The sequence below is a fragment of the Phacochoerus africanus genome, chromosome 15 (genome assembly GCF_016906955.1).
Source record: "Phacochoerus africanus isolate WHEZ1 chromosome 15, ROS_Pafr_v1, whole genome shotgun sequence".
Lineage (NCBI taxonomy): Eukaryota > Metazoa > Chordata > Mammalia > Artiodactyla > Suidae > Phacochoerus > Phacochoerus africanus.
Window position 1 is genome coordinate 123,656,118 of NC_062558.1, and position 13,363 is coordinate 123,669,480.

General features: G+C 47.1%; 1 protein-coding gene across 38 annotated transcripts in view; it reads left to right on the plus strand.

Annotated features, from left to right (window-relative positions):
- Positions 1-902: 902 nt before the first annotated feature.
- Positions 903-13,363, plus strand: part of TCF7L2 (transcription factor 7 like 2) — a 203,315-nt gene continuing 190,854 nt past the window's right edge. For 10 of the 38 annotated variants that reach the window (XM_047761310.1, XM_047761315.1, XM_047761316.1 and 7 more), the window contains exons 1-3: positions 905-1,625; positions 1,902-1,968; positions 2,171-2,295. In XM_047761310.1, coding sequence (XP_047617266.1) covers positions 1,437-1,625; positions 1,902-1,968; positions 2,171-2,295 — 381 coding nt within the window. In that variant the 5' untranslated portion in view covers positions 905-1,436. Of the gene's footprint in view, positions 1,626-1,901; positions 1,969-2,170; positions 2,296-13,363 lie in introns of all 38 variants that reach the window. The other 28 variants (XM_047761323.1, XM_047761322.1, XM_047761326.1 and 25 more) reach the window with 6 other exon arrangements.

The following is a 13,363-nucleotide window of genomic DNA, read 5'->3' on the forward strand; positions in this document are numbered from 1 at the left end:
AAAGCCAGAAAGGACTTTGAATCCTAACTCATTTCCTACCGCCTCCAACTCAGTTAAAACAAACAAACAAACAAAAAGCCACAACACTACATTGAAATGAATCATGCATTTTTCCTTAAGGATATTTTTAATGCCCCTGACAAACACCACAGTGTTGGAAATTTTTTTTTTTTTTTGGATAAAAAGTCATTTTGGCATATTTAGTCTAGTGAGACAAGATTTAATGAAATGATTCACTATTAATAAACAAAAAGGGGAGGGAAGACCTCGTGGGTTAATAGTTTCTTTCACTGCAGATGACCAGGAACTTTGCCCAGCCCTCCACTTCCCCAGGCTCTCTGAAAGTGGAGGGTTGATCTCTCTTTTTCGACCACTTCTGTTACATCCCGCCCGAGGGTGGCTGATTTCACTGCTGGCTAAACCACCAAGCACCCCACCCTCCCACCCATTCCCCACAACACTCTCCTCCTTTTCCCCTTCCTTAAGACTTATTTCTAATGTTTCCAAAGTGCACTTTTTCTGGGCCTCTCCCCATCCCCGCCCCCCAAGTGGGCTTTCCTTCCGCCTTTCCCGGCTCGGATTCCTGACTCGGTCGCCACCCTCTTCCCCTCCTCTCCTACCCCGCATTGTCTTTCTGAAGCCGGCCCCCTCCCGGAGCGAGTCCCCGTTCCCTCGCCCAGACTCCCGGGCTCGCACTCTCTCAGCGCAGGCCTCTCCCCCTGCACACTCCTCCCTCTGTCTCTCTGCCCCTCTCCTCCCCCGCCCCTCTCCTCCTCCTCCTCTCCCTCCTCCCTCTCCCGGCGCCCGAAAGGATCATTGTTAGCCGCCCCCGCCCCGCCCACCCCGGCTGTTTATTTATGCAGACGTCACCCGGCCGGCCCCGCCCCTCGGCATCTCATTAAGCGAGTGTGTTCCTCTCGCCCTGTCAATAATCTCCGCTCCCAGACTACTCCGTTCCTCCGGATTTCGATCCCCCTTTTTCTATCTGTCAATCAGCGCCGCCTTTGAACTGAAAAGCTCTCAGTCTAACTTCAACTCACTCAAATCCGAGCGGCACGAGCTCCTCCTGTATCTTCGGCTTCCCCCCCCTTTGCTCTTTATATCTGACTTCTTGTTGTTGTTGGTGGTGTTTTTTTTTTTACCCCCCTTTTTTTATTTATTATTTTTTTGCACATTGATCGGATCCTTGGGAACGAGAGAAAAAAGAAACCCAAACTCACGCGTGCAGAAGATCTCCCCCCCCCTTCCCCTCCCCTCCTCCCTCTTTCCCCTCCCCAGGAGAAAAAGACCCCAAAGCAGAAAAAAAGTTCACCTTGGACTCGTCTTTTTCTTGCAATATTTTTTTTGGGGGGGTAAAACTTTTTGGGTTTTTTTTTTTTTTGGCTTTTCTTCCTCCTTCATTTTTCTTCCAAAATTGCTGCTGGTGGGTGAAAAAAATGCCGCAGCTGAACGGCGGTGGAGGAGATGACCTAGGCGCCAACGACGAACTGATTTCCTTCAAAGACGAGGGCGAGCAGGAGGAGAAGAGCTCCGAAAACTCCTCGGCAGAGAGGGATTTAGCTGATGTCAAATCGTCTCTAGTCAATGAATCAGAAACGAATCAAAACAGCTCCTCCGATTCCGAGGTAGGAAAAGCCCCTCGGGCTGGTGGGGTTCTGAATCTATTTCCTGGGCTTGGCAAATGTTGCTTACAGGGGAGAAATCGGGGCTGGGGGCGGCGGTAGGGCGCCGCGGGGCCGGGCGAGCGGCGTGTGCGTGTGGTGCCACCATTGCAAAAAGTTGTAACCCTGTTTTTCTCTCCCCCCCCAAACCCCCCACCCCACTGATTCTTTTTCTCCCCCTTCTCCCCCCTCTGCGTGCCGTTTGCCCCTCGCCCTCCCCACCTCCACCCCTCCGGGAAGGCGGAAAGACGGCCTCCGCCTCGCTCCGAAAGTTTCCGAGATAAATCCCGGGAAAGTTTGGAAGAAGGTGAGTACGTCCCGCGCGCCCCGCAGCCGCCGGGAGCTGCCCCCCGGGCCTGCCGCCCCGCGTGCCCCGGCCCCGCTCGGCCCGGCCGTGCGCCGGCCGGGCCGGGGCGCCCGGCCACTTGGGGCACTTTCTAAAAAGTTTCTCCTCGCTCTCTCCCGGTCCGCGCGGCCGCCGCCGTCCCCTCGCCGTCCCGCCATGTTAGCCGCCAAGAGGCAAGATGGAGGGCTCTTTAAGGGGCCACCGTATCCCGGCTACCCCTTCATCATGATCCCCGACCTGACGAGCCCCTACCTCCCCAACGGATCGCTCTCGCCCACCGCCCGAACCGTAAGTGCCTCCGCGCCCGGCCCCCGCCCGCTGCCTGCCCGCCCTCGCCGCCCGCCTGGCCCCGCATGCGGCCCCTGCCCTGCCCCCTCCCTCCCCCTCCCCTCCCTCCCCCTCCCCGCCTCCTCCCCTCCCCGCCTCCCCTCCCCCGCTCGTGGCCCTGGCAGCCCGAAACTCTCCAAACTTTTCTGCCTTTTGTGGACTGGATTTGTTTGCACTTCGCCATGTTCTTGCTTTCAGTTTGTTGCTTCGTGGTGTTGGGGAGACTTTTCTTTCCAAGCAGGGCTTTACTGGGGGGAGGAGGTAAATCAGAAGAACTTTTTTTTGAGCTCTGATTCCCCCCGCCCCCTTTGGTGGTGGTGTTTGTTTCTTCACCCTGGGAAGATGACTGTGTGGCTCTTTCTTTTCTCCCTCTGTCTCCCTTCCTTCCCTCTTCTGTGGCGTCTTGGGCTTTCCCCGGTTAACCCCTTGGCTGCCGCTGCTGGGGACCGAGTGGCTGGGCTGCGCTGAGTGAGGGTGGCTTGTCCTCCAGGCATTGGACTGTTGAACTAGCGGGCGCGCGGAGCCCGGGGCCCTGGAGAAGCGCCTCGGCTTTCTCTTTCGGCTGGTTATTTGTTTAGCTTTCTGGTGGCGTTGGCTGGCTCTCAGCCCTCCTCCCCTTTTCCCCTGGAAGGTCTCGCTTCCCAGACTGGTCCCACTACAGAGTTGAGGGCTCTGGGCTTCCTTTTCTGGGGCAACCCCGCAGGGCCGCGAGCGCCCTGGGCGTCGTGGCGGGCTCGTTTGCCCGGCGCGCTGGCTGCGGGCTCTCCCGGGCCGCGCGAGGTGGAGAGGCCCCTGTGGCCGCGGTTCTTGGTTTGTTGGCAGCGGGATGGCCTCTTCCGAGCGGACTTGATGTATTTCGGTGTCTTGGGGTTTATAGCGGGGTCTGCGCTCGCCAGCTTCCGAGAAGGCCCTCAGGGGGCCCTGGGGGGCCAGAGACCAGGGTGTGCGGGGCCCAAGGGTGTACAGAGGGTGAGGGAGGCCGAGGGCGCCAGTCGTTCAAGGGAGTGGGCTGCTGATCGAGGGCCACCCAACTTTGGGGGCCCCAGGGCGGCGCAGGGAGCCAGGTTCCGGGGGGTGCTTCCCGCAGCTTGCGTCCCTCGCGCACCCCTGACATTTGTTAATAAGGCTCACCCCCTCCCCCGACCGGCCTCTGCCCCCTGCCCTCGCCCTGAACCCCCTCCCTCCTATCCCATTCGCCTCTAGAAAGCCTGGCTTATGAATCTCTAGACACAATCTCTAGACGTTTGTGCCCCGGCTTCTCGGGTTTGTCATTTTTCTACGTTCTCTGGGTTGGTCTCCCTACCTCTTCTTATTTACACACATTTCTTTTTTCTTTTTTCTTTTTTTTTTTTTTCTTTTTCGGTAACTCGAGATAGCAGTTTGAAATAGTGCACTCACTGTTCAGCAGCTGTGGATTCGGTGCTTAATGGCCGAGAGTTGGCCGGACGGGAGTCGATCAGATAGATCTACAAGTGTTTTTAAGCATTAAAATATTAACTATCAGGTTTGACTTGTTTTTTTTTGGGGCCCTGGCAAAAATGGCAAGGGCATGCTAGACCGGTCATTTTTTTATGGCTAGGAAAGAGAAATAATTATCCCCCCACCCCGCCCCTGCGCCCAGGCTTCTGCATGCTTGGGAAGCTGGGAGAGCGTTTCAGCCCGACCTCTTGCAGAGCCAGCTCTTGTCAGGCTGCAGGGGCTGGGCTATGGGGTTGCAGCTCTAGGGGAAGAAACACTTTCTGGTTTCCTTGTATTTTTTCTTGGGTGCTTGTGGGCATCTTGAACCCGGAGTGTTGGGCTCAGAATGGGAGAGTGTGTAATAACCAACCCGACCAAGCGACATTCCAAAGTAACCCTGAGAATTTCTTACTCTCTTCCCCTCCCCCTGCAGTGGAAGCCTCTCTGGTATTATTTTAAAATCCACTTAGCCATCTGAAAGGCCATCTGAATATTGAGCTTTGATGGCGGGCCGGCTGGCCTTCTTGACTCTTTGCAAACTCCCTCTCTGTGACGGCTGGCAGCCTTGCCCTACCGTCTCCTGAAACTCCTACAGTTGTGCTGTGCCGCAAATTAGGACACAGGGAAATTGTTAAAGGCAAAGAAATGATTTCCCGGTGCGAAAGGAAGGCTCCCAAAGTCCCATCCCCTTTGCGGACATTGTAGGACTACTAGTTATTTAATTGTGGACCTAGCGGGTGGCCTGGTGCTGTGATGTCAGGTTGAGTGTGAGAAGACATTTGTGAACTCAGGAGGCAGTTGGAGTATTTGTGTGTCAAACACCAACAGACATCTTTGTGTGCACGGGCCCTTCCTCCCTCTGTTACCTGGGTTAGCTTCTGTGTTCCAGAATTAAAGTTATTTATTTAAGCTGTAAGCAGAGCAATGGAAATGAGGCTGAGAGGCTGTTGTGTGTCATTCCTGACGTCTTCGATCAGAGGGCCGGCTTGCAATTCCAGATTTGATACAGCTGCCGAAGGAGTCTATAGGCAAGATAGCGGTCTTTTCATGCTCATCTGAAATTCTTAGTGCTTCATAGTGTGTTTTTGAGGGCAAGGTGTAAAGACAAATTGGCCGGATGCTTTATTCTTTTCCCGACCCTCCTTGTTGTTGGTGGGGTTTTTTTTTTTTTTTGGCTACATTTTCTGTTACTTATGAGTGTACCTGTAAGCATTTGCATCCTTTAAAAAAGCAAACTCTTTGGATTCCTGAGTTCTGCTTTTCTATTTAAGGACGTAAAGAATTAAGGAGTATCATTAAATGGGCTTATGATGAATAATACATTATCTCAAGAATAATGCTTTAATTGCTGGAGACGCCATAAAGCTTGATAGTAATAATTTTATTTTAAAACGACAAAGATTTCTGCATAACATTAATTTAGCCTTTGATACAGTAATAGGAACGGCTTTTAAAAAGAGATTCGAATACAAAAAAGCATTGAATCCAGAGGTCTGGTTAAGTAGATGGGAGGTGATAGAACTGCAGATATTAGGGTTGGGGTAACATTTGTGTATTAAAGATAAGAATACTGTTACCATATAAAAGTTGATAGGAAAAAGTAGTTTTACATTTCTTTTTCCCTCCTGTCAAATGAGAATGTGGAAGATGGTGGCCGAAATTCCAGTTAGGCTTGAAATTCTTTTTAAGGACTTGATTCTTAGAGCCTTCACATCTTCTTTGAGGCAAAAGGATTTGCTTTTCTGCTGAAGCTGTTTGCTACAAGGTTGAACAAATAAATAAGCAGCATCTTGAATTCATTTTTGAACTTGGAATCCAGCATTTAAAGGAAACCAAGAGGGGCCTATTCATTGGGGTTTTATTTAGCCCGGCACAACTTCTCTTTCTGCCTGGTGAAAAATGGATGTTTTCTCTTCGCTCAAACAACATAATCCTTTCTTAATACAAAAGATTTAGATCTCGGAGTGTGAAGGGTTAATAGTGGTCCTTCCCCGTTGTCCTCCCACCCCCCACCTTCACCCCTGATTGTTTTGACAACACTTTTCAAAGTGTGACATTCCTAGCCCCTACATAACAATGTAATATTACTGTAATTACACAGGTCATTACATTTTAAATAGAGAACAATAAAATGCTTATCGCCCTGAAAAAGAACAGGTGTTCTTGCCCTTCTTTGGTATTTATGCTAATTGTTTTTCATCTCCTTCAGAAATATTTATGGCGAACATGTTTAGATTTCAATCTCAATGCAACAGTATTAATTCTGTGCTAATCTTTATAGGTTGGGTTTTCATGTCTGCAGTTTGGATTATGGGCTCGCCATTCACCCAATAAGTCATATTTTAATGATTATAAATTTAATATGCCAGCGCTTTGCAGTTTGTTGAAATGAAAGCTTTCTGAAACCCCAGAAACATACCATGAGGCAGCTGGGAGCCTAAAGTGTTTATCTGGAAGAAGTGTTTTTGCAAACTTTTGACTGCTAAAGGGAAGTGGCTTTCACTGATGCCCCCTATCTGATTGAGAAAAGATTTGGAGGAAAACAATCTCCGTTCTTGCTGGGCGTTTTCCACCTTGATTTTAATTTTACTGATATGGATTTCATTTAGAGTCCCTGCTGGAAGCTGGTCAGCTTTCCGTTTCTTAGCAAGCTGTGAAAAAGTTACAGGAAGGTTTCCGGGGGCTGGCAGATCAAGAATGCTGTTCTGTTAGCAGCGCAGGATAACTGCAGTTCTGCACGCCATTAAAAAAATATTTGCTTTAGAAAACCAGCATTTTAATAGTTGCACCAGAGGCTGTGCTTTTAAAGATTACAGTAGACGTCTTTCCAGGTTTTGAATGCCTCCTCACAGCCCATGAGGTGCCTGTGTGCATGCAAAAAGTGCCTAGATTTCTTGGTGGAGAAATGTTGGGGCAGCTTCTTTTACACATGCACAGGGGGTAAGGTAAACTAGAAGGTATCTAAGAGGATTTTATATTTTGTCAGATGTTTCACAACAGGCCCCCCCCCCATCACATTAAAAATGCACTGTAGAGAAAAGACAGCTGCAAATTTTTGTGTGGACGCGTGTTTCTGGACCATGACTAAAACTCCATGGACCTTTTCCCCAGCTGTCTGGAAGTTCTGTGGAAGTTGGTTTAATGGCAGTTAAGTATGAGACAACCTGGATTTAGCAAAGGCTCTCTCCTGCACAGGAAGTAGATGACATTATTTTGGGGGAAGGGAAGAGACTTCAGGCGAGGAGTGATTTAAAACTTTTTTTTTTTTTTTTTGGTAAAGCATGGCGTTGCCAAATAAATAAGCACTTACCAAGGAAGTAGGTGTAAGCTTTTTAGTCTTGGTAGGTGCAATTAGATAATATCTTTAACCACATTTATAACTCTTTTGGGGTGACACATTTCCGAAGTTTTGAGAAGGAGGGGTGAATCAAATCCTTGAGGCTTTTATTTTTGAGGGGGTGTGTGATGTGGGCGCCTGAGTTTCTTCTGGGAGTGGATATTGGCACCCGTGTAAGTAAATCTTCAACTGTGACTTATAATTGAGCACATTTGTGAAGGAAATGGTTAATTTTACAACCAAAGGCAAACTTGCACCTCGACAGGTCTGCTGAAAGAAATGTGCCCCAGTTCTTTTGCTGGCAAGCGCCACCGGGTCATAAATCCACAGGCTTTATTTACAGCCCATAACACTTATGAATGTTAAGATATTTGACGCCACGTTGGCCTTATAATATTCAAGGTCCGCAGACACTGGCAGTAGCTCAAATTTCTCTCACTAATTATAAGCAATGAGATGGGGGGGGCGGTGGGGACAGCCCTTCGCAAATGCTAGACTCTCTCCTCCTGACCCCCACCCCTCCGATCTGAGCTTACGGGGACAGACACCCCCTCCTCCTTTGGCAGCTGACTTGTACTTTTCCTCCAGGCTATTGTTATACACGTTTATAAAGAGCACTTTCAGGAATGGAAATTCAGTGGGGGGCTCTACACAAATGCTTTTTTTTTTTCAAAAGCAAAGTTGCTCTAGGTGTTTGCATCTTTTCTCCTTCTGGTTTCTCCCTTTTTCTTTTCTTGCCATTTTTTTTTGTTTTTGTTTTTTGTTTTTTTTTTGAGACCATGTTGCTGCCTATATTGTGCATATTTCCCAGAATACTTAAAGAAACCTGATAGGGGAGACTGCTCTTTAATTTCCATGATGTTGTGCTGAGCTGGAAGGGAGAATACACACATTGCATAGTGCGCTAGTTAATATGAAGGTTTAAAAAAAAAATGACACAGCGTGAGGAGAGCTGATTACAAGAATTAATAGACAAAAAAAAAAAAAAAAGCCATGGGAATGGGCAGGTCCCTCATTTGGGGAAAGTGTAGTGATATCTGGGGGAGGAAGCACAGAAAAGTGGCAGGGGAGGCAGAGTAAATGCTTGGCTAAGAAAGATTAGAAAAGTAGAAAAAGATGGAACCCAGATTTGGGCTTGAGGAAATGGCTTGATTGAAATTAGGGATTAGAAGTTTCTTCTGAGAGGTGGAAATACCATGGGGGGAGGGCGCTTGTTAGCAGCTCTGTTGCTTTGCTCAGTCAAGACTGGTTCCAGTCCACTTTTCACCCAAAGTGCTCCATCGGGCAGCAGATATATTTCATAGAAGTTATTGTGTGAGGATGGGGGGGGGGCGTCTGTGGTTGAGACCCCAATCTGAGAGAGAAGGCTAATTATCCTGCCGATTTTAGTTTATTCTCAAAAAAGTGGGCTGTTCTGGGATGTGTTACCAACTGACCACATGGTAAACGGGGAGTGGGATGCTGAGGTGTTGGCGGGGGCGTCGGCTATGGCGTGGGGTGGGGGGGGCTGTCATTTCTGGCTGGATCCTTCCCTCCTTCCAACCCAAACTTAAAGACCGAGGCTGAAAGGTTTTATTTTCTAATCAATGGAATGCAGAAACTTACTAGCCCTCAGGGACAGATATGAATCCCTTAACAGCTCATTACAAAGATGGGGCTGTGGGATCTTTGAACGGGTTATCAGCCCTGGTGTTCCTCGGTTTTCCCAAGATAGGTTTTTTCCTTCCTTAGGCACATCTGATTTCGGGCTGGTAATGCAATCTGTTATGTTTTATTCTCTCTCTCTCTCTCTCTTTTTTTTTTTTTTTGCTTACGGAGTACCCCCAAACAGCTCCGTCTACAGGGGAAGAATGGCCATTAGCAGGATCAGCTCTGAAGGAGTTAAAATTGCTCGCTAAAGTTTGGCATCATGAAAATAAATTTGAGGCCTGGTAGGCATTAGGAAGGCCAGCACATTTACAGAGCTTAATTAGTACGAACTGTAATTGTTCATGGTCTGCCAGAAGAAGTACTGTTCAGGAAAAGTGGAGTCCTTCTCTTGCAGTCTTTAGTTTGAAACCGATAAATCACTTGCATATTTGTGTAGTGATTCAAATGGAGCTAAGACCTCTCCCATCCCAACATGTGGTAAATTGTAAAGTCAATGAATTGCAGATGTAGGCTACAGTGAGATCTCTAAGAAAATGCAGAATGAATGGGAAAGAGTGATGCTATAAATATTTACTGAGAAGATAACTAGGTTCTTGCGTGCTGGGCCAATTATGATGTACTAAATATATTAGCAAAAATGCTTAAAAAAATCGAGAGGATTTGTGTGGGTCTTTGGGTGGGTTGGTTTGTTTGGGAAAGTGAAATAAAAGGCACTATGTTATTGTCGTGTCAGTTTTATTAAGCCTGAATTACAATGGCATACCCCAGGAAGGATGCATTAATGCAAATTAATTCGTTAGGAGTTGCAGCGCTGTGACTGCTAAATGGAGTAATGATGGGGCATCATTTTAAGAGTGTGAGTGTAGCAACTTTTAATGAAAAATGCTGTGTTAGGAGCATGTCTCAGCACTTTACGTCCACGTGTTTTTATATGCTGGAAATGTGTTTTGTACAAGAGCAGGAAACTTAATTCACTTTGTGCTCCCCTCTCCCAGTTTAAGAGCTGTAACTATGTTTTGATGTTTAAAGAAAATCATCTAATTTCTCTCAAAACACCAGTCCAGAAATGCCCCTCACCATAACCAAGTTCAACTTTTTCTTCTTTATTTTTTTCTGTGGTTGCAAGATACTGCAGCACAGAGTGAAAAAGCAATGAATGCAGTAACCCCCCACAGACCTATAGATATAACTTTCTTGAAGCGATTTAACTGCCCCCCCTCCTTTTTTTTCTTCTTAGAGGATTTTGGTCTCAGGCAGTGTTGCAAGTCAATACTTCTTTCCCCAAAAGTGAGTAGGTGGATGTGTATGAAAGCTGTAAAAGTTAATGATCGTTCTCTGACTCATGGCTGATGGTTTCAGGTTGAGGAAAAGAAAAGAAAAATTAATGAGGGTAAATAGACATTTGATGGAACACTGAGACAGTAGGAGAGATTGTTCCTGTGTCTAAAAGCGTGCGTTTTGTTGCAGCAGAATTTCTGAAGGAGAATGCCAGGAAGTGAAAAGGGGTTGCTTTTGTTAGGTTGCTTTTTTTTTTTTTTTTTTTAGGAGGGTACAGATGTTCCCTGTCTAGATCTTTGCAGGAATGTTTAAGCCCCCATACCTACTAGTGAGTGCTGGTTTTGCCTCCCCCCTGGAAGTTAGAAGCCCCCTTGGCACTTTCTAAAGTGGCAGGCAGGGTCCCAAAGGCCAAGGCAGAAGTTTATTTCCCACTGAATGTAAGAGGCTCCCAGCAGAGGGCTGGGGGTGCTGTTTCTGTTCTGACAAATGACTGGTGACCTAAGAAAATGTCTTTCATAGACTTAAACCCCTATTCTGTCTTTTATGCTAATGACATGGAAATGAAACTTTAAGTGCTGGTAGCATGGTAGTAGCTACAGGGCAGAGAGAAAGGTGGACTAAGAAGCCCCCCACATTGAATCTTTTTAGGAAATGAATCTGGGTTTCCTTCCTTCCTAATAAAAGAGAAAGCTGGGTGATTCATATAACTGGAAATAAAGCAAAGTCTCCCTCTCTTCTCAATTTAGTGAAATGAATAGGAATACAAAAATTAATCTCCATCCTATTGGAAGTTCACTTAGTGCTGGAAAACCGAAGGTAGGGTTTCAGTTTTGTAAATCGCCTTCGAGGATGAGATCTCTGCAGTTGAAAAAGCTGTTTCCCTTTCCTCCTGTCTCTGGGCGTCTCTGAGGTCTTGTATCTGCAACATCAAATTTAGGGCCAGTCGTAGTGATGAGAAACGGAACAAGAGGAAGAGATAGGATGGTAAGGGAGGTGGTACTGAATTGCTAGAAAAGTTCGGCAACCTTCTGCAGGGCACAGGCACATCTCCAGGGCACTTCTGGCCGAGAGAGGGCTGGGTCATCTCGCGGTGTCAGAATGGGTGGCTGGGCTTGGCAAGTGCTCGGGAAGAGAATGTTTTGTTGAGAGTTTCACGGGAAGGCGGGACATGAGACGGACCCGGGAGTTCTCATGTGGGGCCGCTTCAGGACACCCCCCCCAGGGAGGGAGGCACCATGACAAAGGTGTGTTGCGTGCGCAGCCGCAGTTGTTGGATGTGGAGGTGACAGTGCAGTGCTGCAGGGGCAGTTCCAAGAGCCCCAGCGTGGTAGAACCTGGTTCTTGAAACCCAGATAAGCCTTAGATCGCTGTTTTAAGATCTCGCCACCTCCCCTCTTCTTCCAGAAAAATCCCCCAAAGGGCCAACCCTCTCTTTAAGGAGATATAAATAAATTATTGTTCCAGTTTGGAATGCCAAGTTTTTCCTGGGTCCTTGTATTTTATCTTTGTCTGAAAAAGCTAGACTCTAATGAACAAGGCATCTTTGTATTTTACAGGGCACGAAAAAGCCGTTTAAAGAGTGTGTTTTAGAAAAGTGTTTGGGAAAAGAGGGGGTGGAAACCCAAAGGAGAATCGAGAAATTGTAAGTCTTGGTCGCTGTAGCTGGGGGGAAATGGAGCTCAAAATCTCTCCAACACACAGTGGGTACGGGCTGGAAGGAAAGATCTGATTGGAGCTTGTGCCTTGTGTTATTTGTGAGCGGGTGCGAGGTATTCTGTGTGCCTGGACACCGGAGGAGGAAAGTTGCATTGCTTGGGCATGTTGGGATGGTTTGTGTGTGAAGGTGAAATTAACTTTGTCTTACCAGGTTCTTAAGGACCTTGCAGCTGCATTTTTACTGTCTTAATTGCAGCATTCTCTCTGGGGTGGTGATGAACGCAAGGACTAAGCATGGACCTGGACAAATGAAAATGGAACTTGGGTTAGCCACAGTTTCAATAATTTATTCAGAAGGCCGTGATTATATGAAATTTTGTTTCCACCACCTATACTTAGTTATCAGGTGTCCATTCCGTTTTAATTGATGATGGGAGATTTTCTGTGGTTACCCTGAGTGCAGATTGCCTTAGGGCTCTGCAGGGTTTGTGGGAAGAAAAGCTTGGACAAGTTTCCATCAAGCTCTGAATCAGGCAGTTGGAAAAGTGCAGAGTAAAACCGGCTGGAAAGGGGGACGAGTTTTTAATGTCGCCTTGTCTCCTGAGCAGGAGAGCCTCCTTCTCTGACAAGAGCTGCTGTCCGCCAAGAATTCCAAACTCGCAGCGGAACCTGTCCCTTGCACAAAAGTTGTTTTAACACGGTGCAGAATTGTCACAGTAATTAGTGCGATCTCCGCTTACTGAGTGGCAGTTTTCACAAAAAGGACAGGGGGGCCAAGGGGGCAAATTCATCTGTCTTTTTCAGTGACTCACTCTGGATGAACTGCTTCTGCGTGTGTGGGGGGGCGTGTGCGGGGGCGGGGGGGGGCGCGCTTATCTTCTGTTGCTCAGCCTTTATCTTTTGTTGTTTTAGGGAGTGTGATTCATTCCTCTGCTTTGACAGGTAAAGGAATATGTTTTTTTTGGCCCACCTTTATTGTGTCCCCCCTTTAACTGGGAAGGCTATTATGTTTGGAAGCCATCAGACTCCTAATAGATAGACAGTGTTTTTTTGTTTGTTCATTTGGAACAGATATAATGATCTCAGAACCCACTGGGTCTGCAGTGGAGGACAATACAGCCTTATCCCCTGAGCAGCATGGATTTAGGCTATTGTAAAAATTTCATTACTACTGTGTGGTGTTTAGTTTGATTTGGTTCATAAGTTCTTATGTGAATTTCTTTTCTTTTTTTTCCAAAAAGTGAAAACTGGTAAAAACAATAATTTTTCTTCCAGGGAGCAAGATATAAAATGATGGTGGGGTCCGAAACGCAACTTGCAGGCTAGTTTATGCTTTGCTCTACGGGAGAGTTCTGGTCATAGTTAAGAGTGCGGTGGTAGTACCTGCAGTAGTTTGCTCTCATGGTACAGATCTGTGTTTGGCAATGCAACTGATGTGCCTCTTGCTGCGAGGGGGATGGGCAGTGATTTCATAGGTTCGTGTATGGCCAATTAAAATGCATTTTCAGATATTGCCGAGATCCTTGAGTGATTGTCGTATTGTTTCTAGAATAAATCAGCAGATGGTGTTTGTTTTCCCAATTGGAGCCCAAGATTAACAAGTATTATTTGGGAAAAGAATTTGGAGAGTCATCTTGGGATTCCTTTTTA